The 22,782-nt window shown below is 37.6% G+C and overlaps 3 protein-coding genes and 1 non-coding gene across 4 annotated transcripts; 1 reads left to right on the plus strand and 3 right to left on the minus strand.

The window, feature by feature from the left end:
- On the minus strand, nucleotides 1–6,441 carry LOC141426850 (venom serine carboxypeptidase-like; the record flags this gene model as incomplete). Its single annotated transcript, XM_074086062.1, is given in 6 exon segments — nucleotides 1–110; nucleotides 543–710; nucleotides 1,873–2,043; nucleotides 2,984–3,096; nucleotides 4,420–4,745; nucleotides 6,287–6,441. Coding segments are annotated over 6 exon segments (926 nt in total), but the record flags the coding sequence as incomplete, so codon positions are not given.
- A 1,179-nt stretch (nucleotides 6,442–7,620) lies between these two features.
- LOC141426849 (venom serine carboxypeptidase-like) lies at nucleotides 7,621–16,348 on the minus strand. The gene is made up of 8 exons (XM_074086061.1): nucleotides 16,232–16,348; nucleotides 13,021–13,529; nucleotides 12,589–12,701; nucleotides 11,839–12,009; nucleotides 11,045–11,212; nucleotides 10,326–10,585; nucleotides 8,934–9,062; nucleotides 7,621–7,852 (listed from the first exon to the last, which is right to left on the minus strand). The coding sequence occupies exons 1-8, from the start codon at nucleotides 16,267–16,269 to the stop codon at nucleotides 7,654–7,656; spliced, it is 1,587 nt and encodes a 528-aa protein (XP_073942162.1). The 5' UTR covers nucleotides 16,270–16,348; the 3' UTR covers nucleotides 7,621–7,653.
- Nucleotides 16,349–16,439: 91 nt separating this feature from the next.
- LOC141426852 (uncharacterized) lies at nucleotides 16,440–22,605 on the minus strand. Its single transcript, XM_074086064.1, has 6 exons — nucleotides 22,414–22,605; nucleotides 22,074–22,276; nucleotides 21,481–21,666; nucleotides 21,144–21,201; nucleotides 18,822–18,944; nucleotides 16,440–18,416 (listed from the first exon to the last, which is right to left on the minus strand). Exons 1-6 carry the CDS (start codon nucleotides 22,421–22,423, stop codon nucleotides 18,253–18,255), a joined length of 744 nt encoding a protein of 247 aa, XP_073942165.1. The 5' UTR covers nucleotides 22,424–22,605; the 3' UTR covers nucleotides 16,440–18,252.
- Nucleotides 17,976–18,047, plus strand: TRNAD-GUC (transfer RNA aspartic acid (anticodon GUC)). Its single transcript has one exon. It is a non-coding gene; the product is annotated as a tRNA-Asp (tRNA).
- Nucleotides 22,606–22,782: the final 177 nt, after the last annotated feature.

Raw genomic sequence — 22,782 nt, forward strand, 5'->3', positions numbered from 1 at the left:
TGGTCGAGGTAAGTCTCAAATCCATACAAGTCTCCAGGACCTTTTAATATGTTATACGTTAATGTTTGCTGGGTAATGCCGTCTAACAAATCTAGTAGTTTGGTCCGAAGCTGTGGAGAATATAATGGTAAAGTCAGTTAGAGGAGGCAAAGGTGTGGCGTGTAATAGGCGGATGAAGCCTTTTCAACATTAAAAATACCAATGAACTAAATAAAATCAGCCAGTGTATTTTTGTGGTGGTGATAGATGGGTTTGTGTGATTTGTGGGTGTTCTTAAGTGTGGAGGTGGAGGAACTGCATGAATACGCATTTCTTGCATAAACTAGCTACCATAAGGTCTCGTGTGAGCAAATAAATTATTTTAGTTCATTGATATGGACCTCCGCAAAGTAACGCCTGATTCAATAAATTATTTAAAATACCGTCCTTTTTGTTAACTACACAATGAATGAGGGCTACTTGACATGCGAAATATCGCTAGATGGCTAGATGGCGTTAGTGCGGTACCTAATGGTCCTATTGCACTGCTGCATGGTACGTACTTCATAAGCTTTAGCGACGTTGTTCTCGTTTATGGCCCGAAAGTACTGGTCCTGCAGAGGCTTAGTGGCGAGCAGACCCTGCGAGTCGATCAGCCCCCAGTGATAGTACACAGAAGACAGGTTCGCCATGTCGATTCGGTCGATGATGGGATTTCCCATCATTACACCCTGAAAAATCAAGCGGAATGTAGCCTTTACTACAGATTTGATAAGTAGCTTTAAAATGGAAATGTGGCTTCCGGTATCGTAGCTAGTTCGTGTATCTACATGTATCGATCGATAGTATCAATGTTTAGTGTACCGATTCAACAGCATGATTACATTTGAATTTTGAGTCAAAAAGTGTAGAGAAAGAAGAGAGAAGTAGTTAAAATGTTTCAATACAAGACAGAAACAGAAGATTACGAAACGGTTCCAACTCAGCATGATTCCAGTCGTGCAGCCGATGCTCAGCTGGCCCCCTAAAGGGTAATGAGAAACTTAACAGTTATGTAGAATTGTAGCAATTGTTTGTTGAGCCGTGGTGGCCGAGTGGTTTGACCTATGGCCTCTCAGGCAGAGGATCGTGGGTTCAAACCCCGGCTGGCACCTCTGAGTTTTTCGAAATTCATGTGCGGAATTACATTTGAAATTTACCACGAGCTTTACGGTGAAGGAAAACATCGTGGGGAAACCTGCACAACAAACCTGCGAAGCAATTCAATAGTGTGTGTGAAGTTCCCAATCCGCACTGCGCCCGCGTGGGAACTACTGCCCAAGCCCTGTCATTCCGATTCTCGAATGGAGGCCTGTGCCCTGCAGTGGGACGTGTATAGGCTGGGATGATGATGATGATGATGTAGCAATTGTAACTTTTATTGTACCTACATGGGCCAGGCCAGGTCTTCCGTCCGTTGGACCCATATAGAACTTTACGCACACACGCACGACACGTGTCGCATTGGATTTATGTATGTATGTATGTAAACTTTATTGTACATAAACACAAAAATACAAAAATAAAAAACAACAAAACAAAAGAGTACAAAGGCGAATGGCCTAATGGGGGTTTTAATTTTTAGTGTACCCTTCACGTTTCGTCTCAGTAGTTGGCAATTCTGGGTTCTTCCCATTCAGAATCACAAGCACTAAGAAAAAAAAGTCCCTTTTGTATGGTGGTCGTCATTGTCACATAATTTCCCCAAAATCTTGTAAGTATGGAAAAATGGGGCAATTTTTTTCAAAATCAATAGTGCTCGTGATTCTGAGCAAAAAAGAATCCAAAATACCAATTCTGAAAAAAAAAGTAAAGACCACACTAAAAAATTAAAAACTTCCTAATAATCTGTACCTTAAAGTTAACGGTGTTGTTGCCTTTCGGCTGTTCCTGGTGTATCTTGAAGCCAAAGGCCGGCACGTAGCGGCCGGCGTACGACTCGCCGGCGACATACAATGGTGCTGGACGCAGCTCCGGGAATATCGTCAGGAACTGCTGAACGGCACTGTAGAGGTGGCTGGCACACTGAAATAGTTCCAATTAAAAAATGACAAATTATTACAAAGGTTTATGCTAACCTAAAAATAATAGACGTTGCGTTTCGTGTGTAAAATGCTCGCGGTATACCTTTACTTGCCCGAATTTCATTTGCCCGAATTTCATGTGTTATAATATTCAACCACATAAATATTGTTTTTTATAAATTCATTTTCACTACTCATTGTTTATCATTTATATTATCAAATGAGAGAGTCTTTGTTTTTTCATTTTCATAATCATCACAAGCCATATAAGTATCACATGCCATAATATCATTCATTTGCCATCCATGTAAATGGTGAGTATCGACACTATATACTGATAAATCCCATACGTCAAAAAAGCTTTTGAATTAGGTAAATTTTAATCACATAGATTAGGTTAGGTTAGTTTTGCGACATTTGATTTGTGCGAGCGAGCGAAGCGAGCGAGCAAGACGGTTTGGAGCAAAAGTGACTCGGATATGTTAGGCATATAACTTTTGGGCAAACAATATAGATAACCAATGATCGCTGCTGGTGCGTACACTTGCATGATCAAGCTTGAAACAAACAGGGAGCCGTGGCGGGGCTATGCGGCGCGGCGCGGAAGCGGTACCGGTTTTAATATTCGAGCTAAAATGAAAGAGGGCACACAGAGAATACCGCGCCACGCTTATTTCCCGCGCCTCCGCATCGCGTCAGTGTGTTTCTAGCTTTAGTCCAATAAAAGAAACGCTTTGATGTCTGACAGATTGAATGTGACCTTCTTATATGGTCTCCCCACATCTATCGACGCGGAATCGGCAATAGCCGATAGAAAAAAGCTTTATGTCTACGCATTAAGAGCGAAAAAGACGTCAACGCGTCCGTTGGCGTCGATCGAGGCCGAGGCGATCCGAGCCGAACCAGCCTTTTTAGCTCTTATTGCGTGGATCCTTACTCACCGTATCCACATTTTTAACGAAGCCGTCTTTGCTATTTGTGTAGCTGAAGCCGGACCCAACAGGATTGTCAATGAACAGCAACGAGTAAATATTACCCCACGACGATGCCCGCGCTGGAATCAAGTTAAATATCAGATTAATAAATAAATAATAAAGTAAATGTTTCTCCCTCTCACTCTCTCTGATTAACCCAAGATGTATCAATCAAGCGAAATCACTGCGTGCTCATTAGGGTTATAACGATACTATATCTCCGCTTCCAATTTCTACGAAACTTCTGCAAGAAATCGTACCACCTCCGGTTCAGAATTTTTTTTGCGGAGTCGTAACGGAGGTTTATTCCTGACGATCCAAAATTTGGAAGGTGAAAATGCCGTGACCGGTTTTTTATTACTCTACAGTGTACTCTACCTACGTATACTTTGGCAGACAGATAAATAATAATAATAAATAAATAATAAATATCACGGGACAATTCACACCAATTGACCTAGTCCCAAAGTAAGTTTAGCAAAGCTTGTGTTATGGGTACTAAGCAACGGATAAATATAATCTATATAGATATAGATACATACTTAAATATATATTAAACACCCAAGACCCGAGAACAAACATTCGTATTTTTCATACAAATATCTGCCCCGACACGGGAATCGAACGCGGGACCTCAAGCTTCGTAGTCAGGTTCTCTAACCACTAGGCCATCTGGTTGTCTAAAGATGGACAACATAGTAATCAGGGATTTTATGGAGCTCCGTAATCCGTATATCCGTAACCGAAACTATCGGATATCCGAAATAAAAAACTATCCGTAACCGTAACCCGAATCCGAATTAAAATTTCGGATAGTTTCGGATAGGGGCGCGGAGCCTAAATGCGACAGGACAATAAAATCGTGACAGAGGGGCTACTACGAAACTCGCAAATCGAAGTTCGTATCGCACCGTTCCTTTTACTCGCGTATTAAATGGCATACGCGACAGCGGGACGGAAACATATGAAGTTCGAATTTTGCATTTCGTGGTATAGGGCCAGGTTTTTGTTTTTGCCCGACCGAGTTATAGTACCTATATATACATATCATCATCATTATATCAGCGATAGGACATCCACTGTTGGACATAGGCCTCCCCAGTTCTGTTGCTTGGGTTGGAAGCGGCCGCATCCATCGTGAATCCGCGGCTTTAACCAGGTAGGTCATCAGTCCATCTCGTTCATGGTGGAAGTCTGCGCTTGCCAATCCGCGGTCTTCTTTCGAGAACTTATCGGCCCCAACAGGCATCTGTTTTCGTGCTATATGGCCTGTGCATTGCCATTTCAATTAGCTAATTAGCTTGGTTATATCGGTGACCCTTGTTCTTCTACGTATCTCCTTATTTCTGATTTTAAAATAAAATTAATAAATATCTCTACAGGAATTAGGTATACCATCTTACGTTTTAATGTTCCATTCTCGTACTGAAACGGGCCAATTTCGTCGAAGAGTCCTGCTAAGCTGGATGCCCCTGGGCCTCCTTGAAGCCAGATGATCCAAGGCGTCTCATTGACTGGTTTTTCAGCGACGGGAAAGTACCAGAAGAAGAGATTGGAGTTATACGTCTCATTGACGGTTAGGAATCCAGAATAGCTGGTAACGTTGAGGAATAATGAGGGAGTTACTAAGGAATCATTCCGTGCTTGCTGGAGCTTTTGCTGTTTTATGTATGGAGAGAGTAGAAGCGCTGGTGTGGTGGAATTGGGAACCCCATCAACTGCTGTGTAACTGAAATGTACAAAAGTTGTCTATGTATGTATGTATGTAAAACGTTCAAAATGTGGAAGCCAACTGTAGCTCTTTAGACCTATGACTATGAGTCAAGTAACAGAGAGGGTCTTAGGTCACATTATGTCAGTGTAGTTGACTTCTCAACAGTCATGCCTGCCTGTCTGCCTACATATGCATGCATATGCATTAGCTAAATACACACTCAATGGGGCCTTTAAAAAATACCTTATAATAAAAATGTTACTAGTTACAATTTATAGATATGTAAGAATAAGATGGAAGATTTGAATAAAGACGTGTCAAGATGTCTGCAAATTCATAAAACCTTACATGGCGCTGCGGACAGGATTCGAACCTGTGTGGGCACACAAGGTGTTTCAAAATAATTTCGAAACATTTCAGCAGGTGGCTGGGTTATTTTTACAGAATATCCTTGTAAACTCGTATTTCTCTGGTAATCGGTTGATAAATATGAAGCCTTTATACTCGTACTACTTATACTTAGTACGTTTTTTAATGTTCAAATTGCGTGAATCAAAAATTCCCATGCAAAACCTTTACTGGAGTGTTCAGTCAACCTAACCAATATATTTGTTAAAACGTTCAGAACCTTCAATTTTAAAAGTCCTTAAGTTCGTCGGCTTTAACACGTGTTATCGTCAATTTTTATATCTAATTTATCCCCCAATAATGTACGAGTACTTATCCCAAGTTGAAAATTTGTTAATTATCGTTCCACGTCCGTCTTTGTGTACCAATATAAAATATGTGTAACAATTTTTAAACTCATCGGTTCAATAGTTTTAGACCAAGTTTGAAGCTGTGACAGACAGACAGACACGCCTATAAGAATTGCCTTTTTTTCCTTTAGAGGTACTTATGGAAAAACGGGATGGGAATCGTTCCGTCTCTGTGAAAAGTGAATCAGTTTGATGGGTACGGTAGAATAGAAACAACTATCAATATAGGTAGGTACTTCTAGCTTTAGACTGAAAATTCTGGCAAGTATTCAATTTTTTTCAGTCTGTGCATACGACCGTAGGTTGTTTTAAATAGACTCTTTCATCTGAACTTTAATATGAGGTATCTAGATCTGGTTTTATGGTTGCGCCAAAAGTTATTCACAGTAAGTTTCTACATACCTTAATACGAATGTTTTAGACAACCGATAACAGATAAATGCGACATAAAGGTATTTAACTACTTACTTATATACCTATTAAATTTAATGCCACGTAAATGTTAGACAGAGCGCTTAACACTCCTAATGCAGTAACTGGTAGATACCAAACTTACAATGGCTTTAAAATACCGACCTTTATCTGAGAACCAACAATACATGTTTGTTTACAAAACCTACAATAGCTCATTTAACAAACAGAGAAAGCCAATTGATTTACCGTGACGTTATCTGAATTATTTATAGGAATGAAGTTATTATCAAGCTTCCGAACCGCTATACTTTAGACACGCCGTTGCAACTTAGTAACATTTAAAACTAAAGACTAGATTCGCAACACATGTGAACACATGCTTACCTTAACCCTAAAATGACTATCAAGATTCTTAGTATCATGTTATACTTTTTATATATGCACTTGTACTATTGTAAACGTCTATAGATAAATTGTAACATTTGTGGTTCACTCCAAGTTTATACTATCGGTTACGCACGCGCTCGGCCTATGGCCCGGCTCAGACTAAACTAAACAGTGGTCGGCATTCAGATTGGAAAACAACTGCACTTCTCAATCTAAAGAGAAATAAATCAAGATAATACTTACTTTTATTTGAAACCTCATTAACATTCAACATGGTTCAGTTTTCAATGAATCTGTTGTCGGTTGATGCGTTATAGTTCTAGACATGAACGACTGAACGTCATCATAGGGGCTGACTCATATGTCTGTCCTGTTCGCCGGTATAATCTTATGCAATAAACACTCAAAACTTGGTTATAACTTCATATTTTTGGCAGTCACTGTATACTTTTGGAAATAAATCAGTAGGTATATTGTTTTTATTTAAAGTTGATTCATCAATCTTAATTTACTTAATATACTTTAGTTTCCTCGACGTCGACACCGACGACGCTTAGATAAAAAAAAATATATTTATATTTTTTGCGGGTAATCAGCATAGTCCCCGCGGGATAGGGATAAACGAATTTTTCGCAGATGAAGTCGCGGGCAACAGCTGGGTAGTGCATCATTATTTTTTACTTTTTAGTTGTCATTTTTGGCGGAGTTTTTTTGTCGTCGTTTTTTTTCAGGCGTTTTTTTGTTTATCGCCTTTCGTGTAGTACGTACAGTGTCAATTATACATACTATAAGCCGGACGCCTCGATAGTCCGGAAAGGCTCTTGTTTTTGTCTCTCCGGATTACCGAGGCCCTACTGTGATTATGACTACCAAATTAATAATAATAATAATAATTATTATTATTATTATTATGTGCAGGTGGTAGGACCTTGTGCAAGGTCCGCCCGGATTGCTACCACCATCTTGCTCGCCGCTAATCCTGCCGTGAAGCAGCAGTGCTCGCACTGTTGTGTTTCGGCGTGGAGAGTAAGACAGCCGGTGAAATAACTGGCACTTGGGGTATCCCTTCCTAGATCTCAAGGTTGGCAACGCATCTGCATGCAATACCCGTGGTGTTGCAGATGTTTGTTAAGGACGGCGCACGAGCTAAAACCGCGCGGCTAACCGCATATTGCGTTCTTGCACTAAGTACCACAATGCAGTGGGGTGTCTGAAACTGCCATAAAAAATGTAAAAATGATAGCCTTATCATGGCATTGTAGTCTAAATTCTATAGCCTCATAAAGTTGAAGTCTATTGTAAATTTGAACAATGTTTCCAACAAATAAAACTCAATTGGGCATTTAACTATTTAATAATGGCGCTTAAATGTTAATGACGGTGTTGTTCCTCAGGAAGCTTTGTATGAAGTTACCCTCGTAGAAGGGCATCTTGAGGCAGATCGGCTCGCCGCGCGTCCAGTGCGCCAGCATCGCCTGCGCCGGCGCCGGCGCGTCCAGCGGCACCATATGCCCCGCGCCGCGGAGCACCACTTCTGTTAGCTGTCCTCCCGTCTTGTAGTAACTGAAGGTTCCCAATAAAAGAAAAGTTAGGAAATAAAATGTGTGGTGTTCAAATTGAATTGCCTGGTCGCCTTTCAAAGCCTTTTTCACTTTTTTGACCACAATTCTTTTTTTTCTCCTGCCAAATATATTTTTCCTGTGTATTGAATATATATATGCAAAATTTCTCTCATTATTTTTCCAAGGACAAGTTGTACCCTTGCGAAAACAGAGAGTCGTTTCGATCAAACAGCAAGGATACTCGTAAAATGGAAGGCTTACAATACGGTATTTGACAACTCCTGATTTTGCCATATCTTAATATTATTATGAACATATAGATAAACAGATAGTGTTTAGCGAAGAGAAAATTTAAATCGGTTGAAAATTGGATTTATAGTGATTTTTTGAAAAATCAATATACCTGTCTCTTTCTCAACGCTTTTCTCTATGCAGCAAGTATGGCGGTACTGGCGTGTGACGTCACATGCCAGTATGTCTTTCTCTGTCTAATCTTGAATTTCAAACCTTTATAACTTTGTTATTTGTAAAGGTAGCTTAAAAAATGTTTTTCTATTCGATAACAGGCATTGTGTAGTTTTAATTTATAAAACATATACAAAATAGTCAAATACCGCATTGTTTGCGAAGCTAATCTCCCTCGCAGGTTAATAATGGGATTAAGATAAGAATACGGTACCGCGGACGTAACATAAACCATTTAAGAATAGAATAGTTATAGCGACTCTTATTGTGTAAGTACTAATGACTTTCAAAAACTTTTAGTATTAATTAATACAAAACCAGCCAAGTGCGAGTCGAACTGCATTCGACGTGTTCCGTAGCACCATACAGATATATAATTACTAACCTAGTGCCCTCCTACTAATGATTTTATAAATAAATTTGAAACGAAAAAATCTCACACGCCTGTGACTGTGAAGTTTCTATCTATTACGGTAAATGAGATGAAAAAGAGATTGTCCTGTCTCTTTTTATTTGTCTGTCTGACAGAGGGACAATGGACATAAATGGATCCTTAGTAGGTAATTAGAATCCTCTGGGTATATAGGGAATCTCAAAAAAATAGGACAAACTCTTACCCAGCCAACCGCGAGTTGAAAATGTAGGGGAACCTCACAGCCTGCAGGAACTCCTGGGTACCATTCCATTTCCAGGTACGATAGTTCCTTGACGTGGAAAGGCAGGGCAGCATCTGGTCCAACTGCCCACTAGATACAGAAGTCGTCCATTAGTTGAAAACTGAATCAGGTGATCCTTTGTGAAAATTCATAGCCTTCAACTAAAGCTAAAATGTTACCAAATGTGGTATTGTATGAAAGTTGTATGGTTTACAAAAAGTGTCGTCGAAAATAAAAATAAAACAGAATATAAGACAATCTTCATTCTTAATGTGTGAGGCAAGTGTTCGATAATTAATTCCCAATATAGGAATGGAATCTAAATCATGTAAAGGAATAAACGGATCCCTAAATCGAAAAATAGTCTTTGCAAACCTACTTAAATGTTTTTGAAAAATCTATCCAACGATACCCCACTATATTGATTTAAACGAAAAAACCATCCTATCTTTTGCCGCGGGCAGGGGGATGGACGTACGGACGGACGTGACGAAACTATAAGGGTTCCTTAGGGTGGATACTGAACCCTAAAAAGAAGTGTAAATTTAACTCCCGCCCAACTCCTACCTAAAAGGCCGGCAACGCATTTGCAGCTCTTGGTGTTGCAGAGCAGGTGTCCATGGACGACGGTAATCGCTTACCATCAGGCAATCGTTTGCTCGTTGGCCCCCTATTCCATAAAAGAAACCGGCCAAGAGCGTGTCGGACACGCCCGAAATAGGGTTCCGTAGCCATTACGAAAAAAATAAGTAATATTTTTCTTAAAATTTCGTATTTTGTACGGACTATTCCAAGTTTAGGTATATTTTATACCTTAGGCTGCTATTTATTCTTAAACTAATAGCTCTCAAGAAAACTTAACCGCTATAGTTTTCTTTGTAAGTTTGATATACTTACTACCATTCTGATTTTTTTTCAAATTTTGCCACCCACCGGTTTAGATTTTAGAGGGGGAGGACGCTCAATTTTAATGAAAATTTTTCAAACAAAACACTGAATCGACTAACGGTTTTACAAGGCCTATCCAACGATACCCCACACTACAAGGCTGGATAGGCCCGCACTACAAGGCTGGATGAGAAAAAAAAATCACCCCCACTTTACGTCTATGGGAAAAATATATATTTTTGATTTTTTTATTAAACCATTTTGTCGGCATAGTTTACATATATACTCATGCAAAATTACAGCTTTCTAGCATTGATAGTCCCTGAGCAAAGCCGCGGACGGACAGACAGACAGACATGGCGAAACTATAAGGGTTCCGTTTTTGCCATTTTGGCTACGGAACCCTAAAAACATAAAAGTATTTTGTGGTAAAAACAGTACCTAACAATAAAGAAACCTTATTACCAGTACACCAGAACCCTGTAATGCTCCAAAAGCACTTCCATCATCGGTTTTGTGTTACTTAAGAAGTCAGGCGCCAGCTTCGTATTCACAGTCACATTGAGGTAGCTAAACTTTATGTCTCCCACGTGCAATGCTCTCTTCACCTCGGAAGTCGCTAGGAAGGCTGTGTATTTGGCTACATTCAAATCGTCCCTTAAAAAGTTGTAGGCGTGTTTTTGGTGCGAGAAGAATAGAAGGGTCGAGATGAGGTTCACCCATTTCTGAAAATTAAAGAAGTCAATATGGAAATATTAACAGAAACTACTCTCCATGAATACAAATATTCCGCTGTTTTTAGTTCAAATAGTAGTAAAAAGTGTAATCGCAGTATTTTAACTCGCTAAGTAGACTATACCTATGACGCGTGGCAACAAATCTATACCAAAAATAATTTAAACTGGAACGCAAGAATAGAACGAGCACGGCAATTTTGCATGCCAATGTATGGTGTTGATCTACACTGATTTTCTGTAAAATCATTTGTACCATAATTCGAGCAAATAAAACTTTTTACGGCATGTATGTATCTGAGACCTCAAATTTGCTTAATGTCAAGTGAAAAGCCAAATATTCTACGTCTCTTTGCTTGCAAAAACTAGGGAAGCCACTGCAAGGGCATCCGCAAAATTTATTTTCCGAATCATTTGTACCTATAATTTTGCAGAAATTAATAAACTTACATGTTTAGCTTCGACACTCCTATTGTTGGCTATATCAGCCTGGAACCCCTCAACGAGGGGCTTGATAGTATCTAGCTGGGTTTGATCCATCAGACCGAAGTACTGGAACGGGCTGGCGATGTGTGAAATCACCTCAGGGTCTACTAGTGCGTTGCCCAACATTAAGCCCTGAAGAAACAAGATTTTTATTAGTGACAGACAAATCTTACCCAGTTTTTGCAAAATAAATCGTGCATGTTGTATTACATTGTAAGGTGGCAAAGCGAACTAGTTTGGAGTAGCCAATAGAGGGCTGCAATGTAAGGGTCTACGCTAGCTGGCGCGGGTGCACGGAGCGGGCGCACGCCTTCGGGTGCAGGTACAGCAGAGCTACTCCGAAACTCGAAGTTCGTGTCGTGCGTTCCCTCTGACACTTATACTATTTAATACGAGAGCGAGAGGGACCGCACGACACGAACTTCGAGTTTCGAGTTTCGGAGTAGCCCAGCAGGTCAAATCCGTCGCACGGGACGCGTGCAGTTAGCGGAACTCATACGATTTTTCAATAGGCGCGGCGTCCACCCGCTCCGTGCAAACTGCGTCAGCGTCAGCTAGCGTAGGTCCTAATAAAATTTACATGATCTTCTTGCAGATCTAAACTAGGCTTTAAACAATCGTATTGAGTGGACAACATTTATTTAGCGCCGTGCGTAATGTGGCATGTGCTACAGTTCCAGAACTACTCTACATACATATCCGTACTACAACCCGTAAGTGGCTGCCATCTACGGGCTGTAGTAGAGAACAGAACAAACCTGCAAGTTAAAGTGTCCGCCTGGCCATTCCTTATGCTCATGGATCTTCATGGCCAGAGCCGGCACATACTTGCCGGCGTAGGATTCGCCTGCTACGAAGAGTGGTGCGTTCTGCAGTTCGGGGAACAGTTGCACGAACTGCTTCATCGCTGTGTAGAGGTGGGTCGCATACTGGAAGATTAGACATCGATAATATTAGTTTATAAGTACTAAATAAATAAAGTATAGGTACAAGAGTCCTGAAAGGAAGACAAGCCCCGTCCGTTAGGTCGGCATTATGCTAATTTGGGACGATTTTGTGACCGTGATACGTATTAATTTTTACTTTCTCCATGTTTTTGTAAAATGTCACGTTAAGATTGGATTTTTGGAATCTTTTTGTATTTTTTATTTCAATCCCAAATTTTTTGTTACTTTTACGGTCATCCCGTAAAACCTATATCGAAAATACAAACTGAAATATAGCTGGAACCAACCTCAGGTATATAACTGGAACAGCGCTGGTGTAGCGGTATAGCACACGGCACGGAATGCCGAGGACCTGGGTTCGATTCCCAGCGCTGGTCTTATTAGCTCTTAATAGCCCTTAGAGATACGAGTAGATCGAGAAACGTTGGTGGTCAAACATTTTACGGCGAGTAATATCGATTTATGGATCGGTGCGTCCCAAGAACAGCCTAACTATAAACACGGGCTTCTAAATTATGAAGACTTTATTATGATTTGATTGTACATCTATCCAATACTCACAGTATCTAAGTCAATAGCAAATCCGTCTTCGCTCTCCGTATAGCTGTACCCTGTACCGACAGGGTTGTCAATGAAGAGCAACGAATGGTTCGCCAGCCATGTGTAGGGGTTCTCTGAAATGCATGGTGCTTTCTCTCATTATTCGTATTTATTAACTGTACCGTACCCATCAAAGTTTGTAGAAAAAAGTGACGTGTTACCTTGTTAATTAGACGGTTTGCACAAATTAGGAGAAATGAGAATGACGTTCGCTTCCGTGTGACTTTCTATACATAAAATATGCTAAATGTCATCCAAATCTGAGCAGCCGTTTACACGTGATTCAAACACAAACTACTTTCGCACTAATTAATTATATTAGCAGGATTTCCATACAGATTTCAGTAGTTTAGGTAGTATTTTCCATAAAAAGTAGTTAAAGTATCTACTCACTTTTCAGCTTGCCATACGGGCTGTAGTTAACGGGTCCTATTTCATCAAACAAGCCAGTCATGCTTGAGGCTCCGGGGCCCCCTTGCAGCCACAGTATCCATGGCGTCTCATTCACCGGCTTGTCTGGTACGGGGAAGTACCAGAAAAACAAATGAGACCTCAAAGTCTCATTCACCGTCAAGAAACCACTGTAGCTTTCAAAATCTAGAAACAACTTCGAATCGACTCTGCTAGCGTTCCGAGCTTCTACTATCCTGCCATCTTTTATATATGGAGTCAGAATCAACGCTGTCCCATTGTCTACGTGTATTTCAGGCACTTCTTCTGTAGTACTTATGTCACCTACTAAGTCACCGTCGATTTCGTTTCCACTGGGTTCTGCAGCTATTTTAGTTGCCCATTTATATTCAGACGCGATGGTTGTAAGGTTTATCTCCGGGTCATTCTTGCTTATCTCATTGGACAAGTGGACATCTTCGTTGTGATCTAATACAACTTTAGCGTGTGCACTGTAGTGAATGAATACTATGTTATTATTATAGATAAGAGTATGTGGAATGATTCGATGTGTCATAACTTGGTGGCCATTGAAATTATACCTAACGAAGCTGCTTTATACAGGGTATGATTTTATTGATCACCTAATAAATGCGTTTTCGGCGACCTAATAAATAATATTAATTCCTAAAATAGTAGATCTGTCACCTAAATTGAATCACCAAATAATATTAAAATGGTTACCTAAATATTATATAAAAATTACTCGGAAATAATATTAATTATTAAATAATTATATTGAGTTCCAAAATAAAAGATGTGTCACTAGAACTGAATCACCAAACAATATAGAAATGGCTTCCTAAAAATTAATTATAATCACTGGAAATAGTTATTTGTGCAACAAGAGAGCAAAGTCGTTTTTTGGTGCGAGTGTTGATTTTGAATCACGAGCGATAGCGAGTGATTCTAGGTTAGAATCCTGAGATCAGCGAGGGATTCAAACACACGAGATCCAAAAAAACTTTGGTGTCGTGTGACACATACAGTCGCCATTACATCTTTAAAAATTCACTTAAGAATGCCAGACAACGATCAAAAGTCTCCGGTAAGGTTTTCAATATGGAATGAAAAAGTATCCAGTAGGTACGATACAAATCTCATACCTACTCGTAACATCATACTTTTTAATACTGCAAAAAACCTCATCTTTGGGTCATTAAAATGGTGGAACAATACCTACACGTATAATTTATTATAAAAATAAACCTTGAAATATGATTTTATTAGGATTTTTATTGTTTGAAACATGAATATAAATAGATTACTTGCGAATTCATTCAATTTGACAAATATTTGATCCAACTTTAAGAGATAGGCAGTATACGAAACGATTTTATTAGAAAAAAAAAACAAGCGCAGCGGCTTTCGTACAACGAGGTTGAATACTTTATTAAAATAGTGGGAAAATTTTTACATTTCGGAAATATTTCGCTGTCACATAATTCACTAGGTTTTTTAATTTCACCTCGTGTTTTGATTTTTCAATTTGTCTTTATTATAATTAATTCATTATTGACATATTTTTAATGCTTAAGGTCAACACAGTATTTTTTATTAGGTTGGTATAATGCTTCTTGCTTAATTAAAAAGCAAAAAAAAACATAGAAAAAATAAAATTGAGCGGGAACGAATAATTCATTTATGCTCGTTTTGTTTGCTAATTTATCTTTGTAGTTTTTTTAATTTTTATTTAAGAAAAGCACAGCACCAGCTTCAACAATAAGTGCTATACTAAATCAATCTAGTAATGCACTATAACTTAATATAACAGACGTTTTGTACTTTTGCGGTTATATGTGTATCCGAACATTTGTTTGTTTCTTTTTAGGCCTACAGAATTTGAAAATTGAACTTAGTATCGATTTGATCCTATCTCTCGCTTTCTCATATTGAAGTGAAAGTGACAGATCAAAGTCAAAGTTCAAATATTTGGAATTTAGTGAGTGGACCCAGCACTGTCCTCATCATTAAAAAAAATAATTAAAAAGCTACTTTATGTCTCACGGAGTGAGCAAAATGCGATTTTGCTCACTGATTTTTATAGCAAAACCTGCCTGCTTGAGCTGCTGAGGTGAAAATAATATTGTTCATCAAATAATTGAACTGAAATTTGACGATAATGATATACAATGAATGAAATAATAATAATAATATCTTCTCACAATTTACACCAATTGATCCAGCCCCAAACTAAGCAAAGTTTGTTCTATGGGTGCTAAACAACGGGTAGACATACATGCATATATACTTAAATACATACAAACATCCAAGACTCAAGTACCTATATTACAAACATTTATATTCATCATACAAGTATTAGCAAATAATGTTCGGTTCAGGTATTTCGCCGGCCTCTGCCGCGGCACGCTCACTTCGCTTGCTCGGCTCGCGCAATGAGGGTCTCAGTTCTACCTAACACTCCTCCTCGCTTCGCTCGTCGTCGTACCTAACCAGACCTGCCTTAGTAGAATAGGTAGAAGTATCGAATTAAGGAACTGATCTATTTATTAGGTGACAGATCTATTATTTTGGTGATCGAATTTTGATGATCAAACTATAATTTAGGATACAGGTTTACATTAATCTGATGACTAATACTTAGAGACAGATTTGATTAATTTGATATAATAATTAGGGTATCGCAGTTTAGTGACAAATCTAAATTTAAGTGACAGAAAATATAGTTCCCCTTTATACATAATATAGGTTGCCTAACTCATGTGCCAGTAAATTAAACAGGCTGTCTTACTCTCCACCCCGGGCCGGAACACAGCAATGAGTAAAATGCAATGGTGGCAGCGATCCGGATGGTCAATAAACAAGATTCTGCCACCCGTAAAATGTAGGTACTGTGCCTACGGTACTTTAATTATTACCTAATGTTTTCATAAGTACTTTCGATGGCAAATTATACTATAACATACATAATTTTGATGTAGGTAGGTACCTACATAATAAATTCAAAAATCTCTCTCAGCTCTCTTTCATCTTTCAGTAATTCTCCACTAACGTAGGTAATAGTAAACTATTCCTAGTTACGACTTTCTCCTACTAACAGAAATCTTTCATTTTGATATGAGTTAACAGCCAATGGTAAACTGCCAACCTGATGGATAATAATAATTTGTAATTAAATGCAGTATAAACTCACCTGACAATTAATACCATGAACAAATATAACGCCCCCATAATTAACAAATTAATAAACTAAGCGACACGATCGACCCACCACGGTCATATTTTCATAGGTAACTGCGGAGTTCTGCACTGTATACATTTTATCAGCTATGAACTACTGAACCCTTGTTATAACGACTTGTGACGCTAGAGTTCGTAAAACACGAGATAAATTCATCTACTATTATTAATTTCCCGGAATTTCAAGGCGATTGGCGCCTGATAAAGTTACATTGGTGTCATTATTTTATTAAACGTGTACTGAAATAAAGCTTCAGTTCTTGTGTGTAATTAACTACTTATACCTAGTTAAAAAAAATTAACTGACCTCATCCACTTACCTGCATTCACAATGGCATTGTATCTTTATACCTAATCTTATACCAACTTCAACCAACAACCCATTCTGTTAGTGTACTTATATATAGTAGTCCATTATCCAATAATAGAGTCGATAATCTATATTAATCTTCCAAACTACCTAGTTATAATCTGCTTTTACTACGAGCTCGTTATCTTAATTTCTTAACCATACAGTGTTTTGTAGTGAATGAGCTCAGTTCAAAAAGTTTAGACTATAACATTACATCGGAGCGGATGATAAAACGCTTCCGATTTGTTTTATGGAAGTCCTGTAAAGTAGGTAGATACAAACATCTATATATATAAAATTCAAAGTCCTGACTGACTGACTGATATATCAACGCACAGCCTAAACCACTGGATCTTAGAGACTTGAAATTTTGCACATAGACACTTTATGTAGGCATCCATTAAGGAAGGATTTTTGGAAATTCCCACGGGAACGGGAAATACCGGGATTTATATATTCGATTCCAAGTTACCCTATCTCAGAAACTATAATACCTAACTAGACTCTTCAAATTTGATACACAAGTAGGTATTACATTAATTAAAACATGAATTTCAGGATTTTTGGAAATTCCCACGGGATAAGGAAAAAACGGGATTTATATATTCAGTTCAGTATATTAGGCAATAAAAAAATATGATTTTGCAATAATAAAAAGTTTATTTTTATTGTAGGAACTTTGAAAAGTATACCACATAGTGATATCATCAGCCAAATATGTGGTCTACCACCCTAAAGTTTATAATCGTTTGCATGACATAAAAAAATAATGCCAATAGACGTGTCTGTCTTTGAAAGTTCCACTTTAGCGACATATTCATTTGATAGGAATTTGTAAAAAAAAATATATACCACTTATTATTTGGCTGATGGTAAATAGGTAGGTTAAATAATATAGATTCTACACATGTACGCTGGATGTAGAAGTTAATATATGGCAAAAATACTGATTTCCTTTGTTACTGGTGTGACTTTAAAAAAACAAACAAATTCCTACTTATACCTACTCAAGCAACGTCTTCACATTAAGTCATTTGAGTAGCTAAAATTGGTAAGTAATGCTGGGGGCTGGGTGGAGGGGCGTCATAAAAAAATGGAAAAGTCCCAAGGGCGTCACAGTAGGTACAAATAAGTTTGGGAAGCCCTGGAATAAACCATCATATCGTACTAACTAGTTTGGTTAGGTAGCCCCACAACAATCGTACGTACTTGGGTAATTTTATTCATATATAATAATTTATTGTGAAAAACTTGTTTACGGTCGGCTTTGCCTCTAAAATTACGTCACACATGTTGTTGACGTTCTCTTAGTTGAATAGATTACACTATTTCAACGTTAAACAAGTCTTCGGTAGTATAGTGGTAAGTATCCCCGCCTGTCACGCGGGAGACCGGGGTTCGATTCCCCGCCGGAGAGATCTTTTTGCATTTTTTTTTGCTCGGCATTAGTATCGTGACTTCATGAGATCCATTTGACGTCACAGGCTTGCTTGCGATTGGCTCATTTAGTTGTTTACAAACGTAAATTTGCGAAGATCAAAATCGTCAAGCGGATACTAGTGCCAACAACAAGTATCCTGTCACAAAACTTCTTACCGATGCTTTAAACTTGATTCACTAGTTTAATCCATTTTCCGATTCATTAGTATATCTTTAATTCTAGTCATGACTTCTACAAGTTGTCCTAGTTGAACGGAAATTTCTCTTGTAGTTTCAAGGTAACTTTTGGAATATTCTAATTTTTCTCTTTCCAGTCGAATTAATTCCGTTGCGTGTTCATCTTCATCTAGAAACAATTTTTTTTTAACAAGATCACCATTGCTTTGAAGAAGCTCGTTTTGCAAAATCAATATCACACCTCTATTGCAACAACGACTTAAATGCAATTAAAAAAACTTAATGATGCGAAACGCTGCGATGATAATTATCAGCGCAGCGCAGCGTTTCGCATTTGTAATTTTTTTGAAAAAAATGCATTTACGTCGTTGCACGTTGTTGCAATAGAGTTGCGATATGTAGACAAAATTGTACCATAAACATCAGCGCATATAAATAAGTTCACTGTTGGTTGGTATGAATTGACGTTGACATAAAAAAAATCTGAATTTTTATTTGCTAAAGTAAAATGTCTCAAGGTAGGTACATATACATAAATAACGTATTAGTGCACTCAGTTTCTAAAACTACTTACCAGAATCTTCCTCGTTCATCACATGTTTTCTTTTGCATGTACTGGTGGGTCTATCGTCGTTCCCATCCGAATGGTGAAAGGAATGCTTTCTTTTTTTTCCACTTTTTGGCTCTGGGACTGAATCTGAAATAGGTACAATAACGTCACTAAACGTGTATAAATTATTGGATTACCTAGTTTTCTTACCTACCTAAAATATGCTATTATGTTGCTAACCTACATATATTTATTAAATAAGTAACTGAAAACCAGAATGTTTTCAATTAGGTTGTGTTTGTGTTTTTAAATCCCTTTTGTATTGTGCTAGGTCTAATAGTTATAAAACTTAATACATGCCGTTTTGCTGTCAATGTGTAAGTGATTTTCTTCTAAAAACGTCAAAGCGCAACTGGCAAAATAACGAGTGTAGAGAGAAATGACGTAGAATTACTGACTTAGCAAAACCCACGAATATACTTTAAAATAATGAAGGTATTAAAAAATAAAAGCAATCAACTAACTAAAAATGAAGAAATATTCTTGGGGTGTCTGAAGTTTTCAGTTATTTAATTAACACCTTGTATATATACACACGTAGGTACTTTAAATGTCCCAATTTTTGTCTTATGATGAGAAATCTAATGTTATCTAATGACATAGACCATAAGGGTAATTTAGGGAAAACTTCTAAAATTTAGGGTTATACAAGTTTGAGAGACCTATAATTTTTATTTCAGACCCATGTTTCATGAAACTAAACACAGTAGTAAGCAATAATCATTGTTATAGACAACCTGGCATACTACGAATCCAAAAATCACGTGATCATGATCATGATCACAATTAAGGGTTTCTTGTTAAGCGAAATATCGCTAGATGGCGTTAGTATCGACAAGTATGATTGACGATAGTATTGCTTGCGATTGGTTCATTTAGTTATTACTACTACTACTATTACTATTACTATTATTATTTAACCAATCACGAACGTGACCCAAATATCAAAATTGTCGAACCGAGCTCGCGATACTAGCGCCATCTAGCCTACCACAGAAACCCTCACTCATAAGGAATATTACTGCAATTTTCTCCCGTCAGAGTGCAGCACTAGCACAAAACCGTAAACAGTTTTTATTACCCGACTGCCCGAAAGTGGGTTATGTTATTTGAGCGTATGTATGTATGTGGGTATGTCAGGTATGTCCATTTCTTTGGTCCTCGCTGCAGTCCAAACGGCTGGACGGATTTTAACATATGAGGCATCATAGGATTCGTCATAACTGTTGGAGTGACATAGGGTGAATAATATTTTAAAATGGCGTCTGCGAAAAAAAAGGCGAACGAATGAAAATAAAAATAAAATGTATTGTAACAATATGGGTATAAAATGAAAGCTAATAATTAGCCCATTCTAATATATACAGGTTAGGTATAATACTTTTAATCTACCATTTTCACAGAAATATCAAAAAAGTATAAAATAAAACAAAAACCCGACTGCCTTAAAAACTAGAAAGAAGAAAATAAGTAGTGGTCTAGAACTCTGACAAGTAGAGCAGCTATCAGTCGGGGCCGCTCGTTCAAATTGTAACCAGCTCAAAAATTCTTGGTACCTAAGGGGTCCCGACTGTTGAACTGTAAATTATCTACTTGACAGTTCTAGACCACTAGACTTATTTTCTGCTTTTTAGTTTTTAAGGCAGTTGGGTTTTTGATTTTTTATTTTTTTTGTGTATCTTATATGCCATAATATCTTATTTCAATGATTTATTTGGAAATTATAGCTCTATCTTTACTATAAATGTAAAATATCATGTTACTTTACTAATAAATACTCTTTATGATCTCTCATGGCGACAAAATTTAAAGAGAACTGACATGAATATCTAGTGTTAGAGCTTTGGCTAATATGCCCTATTACAATTACGTTATGCTCAGAATGGTTGTCAGCCAGAATACTCTAAAGATGAATAGCTTATTAATTTTATGTATTTTGCGAGCCAAAATGGCAAAAACGGAACTTATAGTTTCGCCATGTCTGTCTGTGTCTGTCTGTGTCGCTAGAGTCAATGCCCACCTATGCGGGTAGCTTTGGCTATATATGCTCATCCATATAGTGTTATGTTTCTTTCTAAGAGAGATTCAGTGATATATTCAACTTCAAATTTTCATTGAAATCGAGCGTCTCCAAAATCTAAACTTTTCTAGTCAGCTATAACGGCTATTTGCTTGAGAATTATTTAGTTTATTAATTTTATTATTTTAAGATTTGAAATTTTATTATTAATTTTTTCGTAGGCTATGCTCTTGGTCGATGTATGTATATCTTGTCGAGAAACCTACCACAATTGACTGGTGTCTCTTCACCATTGTCTGCCAAATATGATTCTTCATCTGAAAACTGAAAAGAAACATTACTCTCCGCTAAAAACGTGCACCACGCTACACCTGTGCGATTATAACATGTACCATTCTCATTATTGTGTACGGTATTCGTCAAGGCATAAACCACATATAAAATCTCCTATTGCATTTGATTCCTAATACTGAGCAATTAACTTTTAAAGTAAGATTGCATTGCATATAGATTGATATGAAGATTAAAATGACACCTACAAAATCTAGGTAAAAAGAAGCAAATTTTATTCAAACAGGTACTTAATATGATAAAATAACTTACTCCTTCAGCTAAAGGATCACTTTTAATGATAACTCCGGAGACGACACTTTCTCCGATGATGTCAAGGATGGTTTCTTCCATCTGACTGAGACTGGAGACTCCGTCTGGAGGGGGTTTGTTGCTGTCCCGAGCTGCTTTGAGTTCTAGGGCTCGCCTGCGCACCCTGTACTTCCAGTCACACCAATACTGTAAATAGGTTATTAAAAAGTTTATTTTAGTCAAGCAGTTTATATATCTTACATACCTAAATAGAGGTCTGTATGATTCTTCTGAAACAATTTTATATGATTAAGAAGCTTTTCTGATTTTATATAGCGACATACATACTACTACTATAGTATACTCGTATACCTATATATATATATTGTTACAAAGAGTTAAAAATGTAAAGAATAAAACAAGCTCTATATAAGTAGGTACGGTTTGAAATATTTTTACATGCCAAAATACCGATTTAGTTGTTTTTGAGGAATTTTCTCGTGTAGTAAAAGTAGACTTTAAAAACAATTTGCTATACTTAATAAAAAATAGTACTAGGTATTTGTACTATGTTTATTGTTACCTGTTACAAATAAGACATTGACATCCCTTACCTTAGACCAGCCCTTGCCATCTTTAACAGCACCATCTTTATTTTTTTCATTTAGTTTTTTCGCACAAGCATTCCATAATTTCACAGAATGCAGTTTGCCGCGCCGGCCTCTCGTCAGGCCTTTAGCCAGGTCCTGGTGGTCATGCAGGTATTCAAGAAGTCCTTTCAACTGCTCCAAGCTCACTTGCTTGCGGGCTCTCAAATCTAAATTTCGAATATAATTTTTAAAGTTTACGAAAAAAATTTTTGATAACAAAACACTGAATTATTTGACATTTTACTTTTTGTTTATTTTTAAAATGCTCCGATCCAAACAAACGAAATAATAACAAATGACAAACCTGTATCCATTTCGCTTGCCTAAAAATTTAATGTTAATTTTTCTTGTTGTGTAAGTATAACATTTATAATTAAAATAGATTTAACAGCACTTTTTACTCAGTGTCAGAATTCAGATTTAAGCGCAATAACAACATTATCGGTAACGTTTCGTTCGGTCTAATTTGGGTCGGGTGAGCGGGCCAGTGCTAAAATCGGCGAGTCTTCATCTGTTTTATCGACGTGCGTTGGCGGGAGTTTCATGCGCGCGCAATTTCGATTTTCTCAGCAATGAAGTACTCGTAGCTCTCAGCGCTTCAATCGGAAGTGAAGTTTTTAATTTATCTTAATTATGTTTATTGTGCTCCCATTTTGTTAGCTTTTAAGATATT

This window comes from Choristoneura fumiferana, chromosome 3 (assembly GCF_025370935.1).
Source record: "Choristoneura fumiferana chromosome 3, NRCan_CFum_1, whole genome shotgun sequence".
Classification (NCBI taxonomy): domain Eukaryota; kingdom Metazoa; phylum Arthropoda; class Insecta; order Lepidoptera; family Tortricidae; genus Choristoneura; species Choristoneura fumiferana.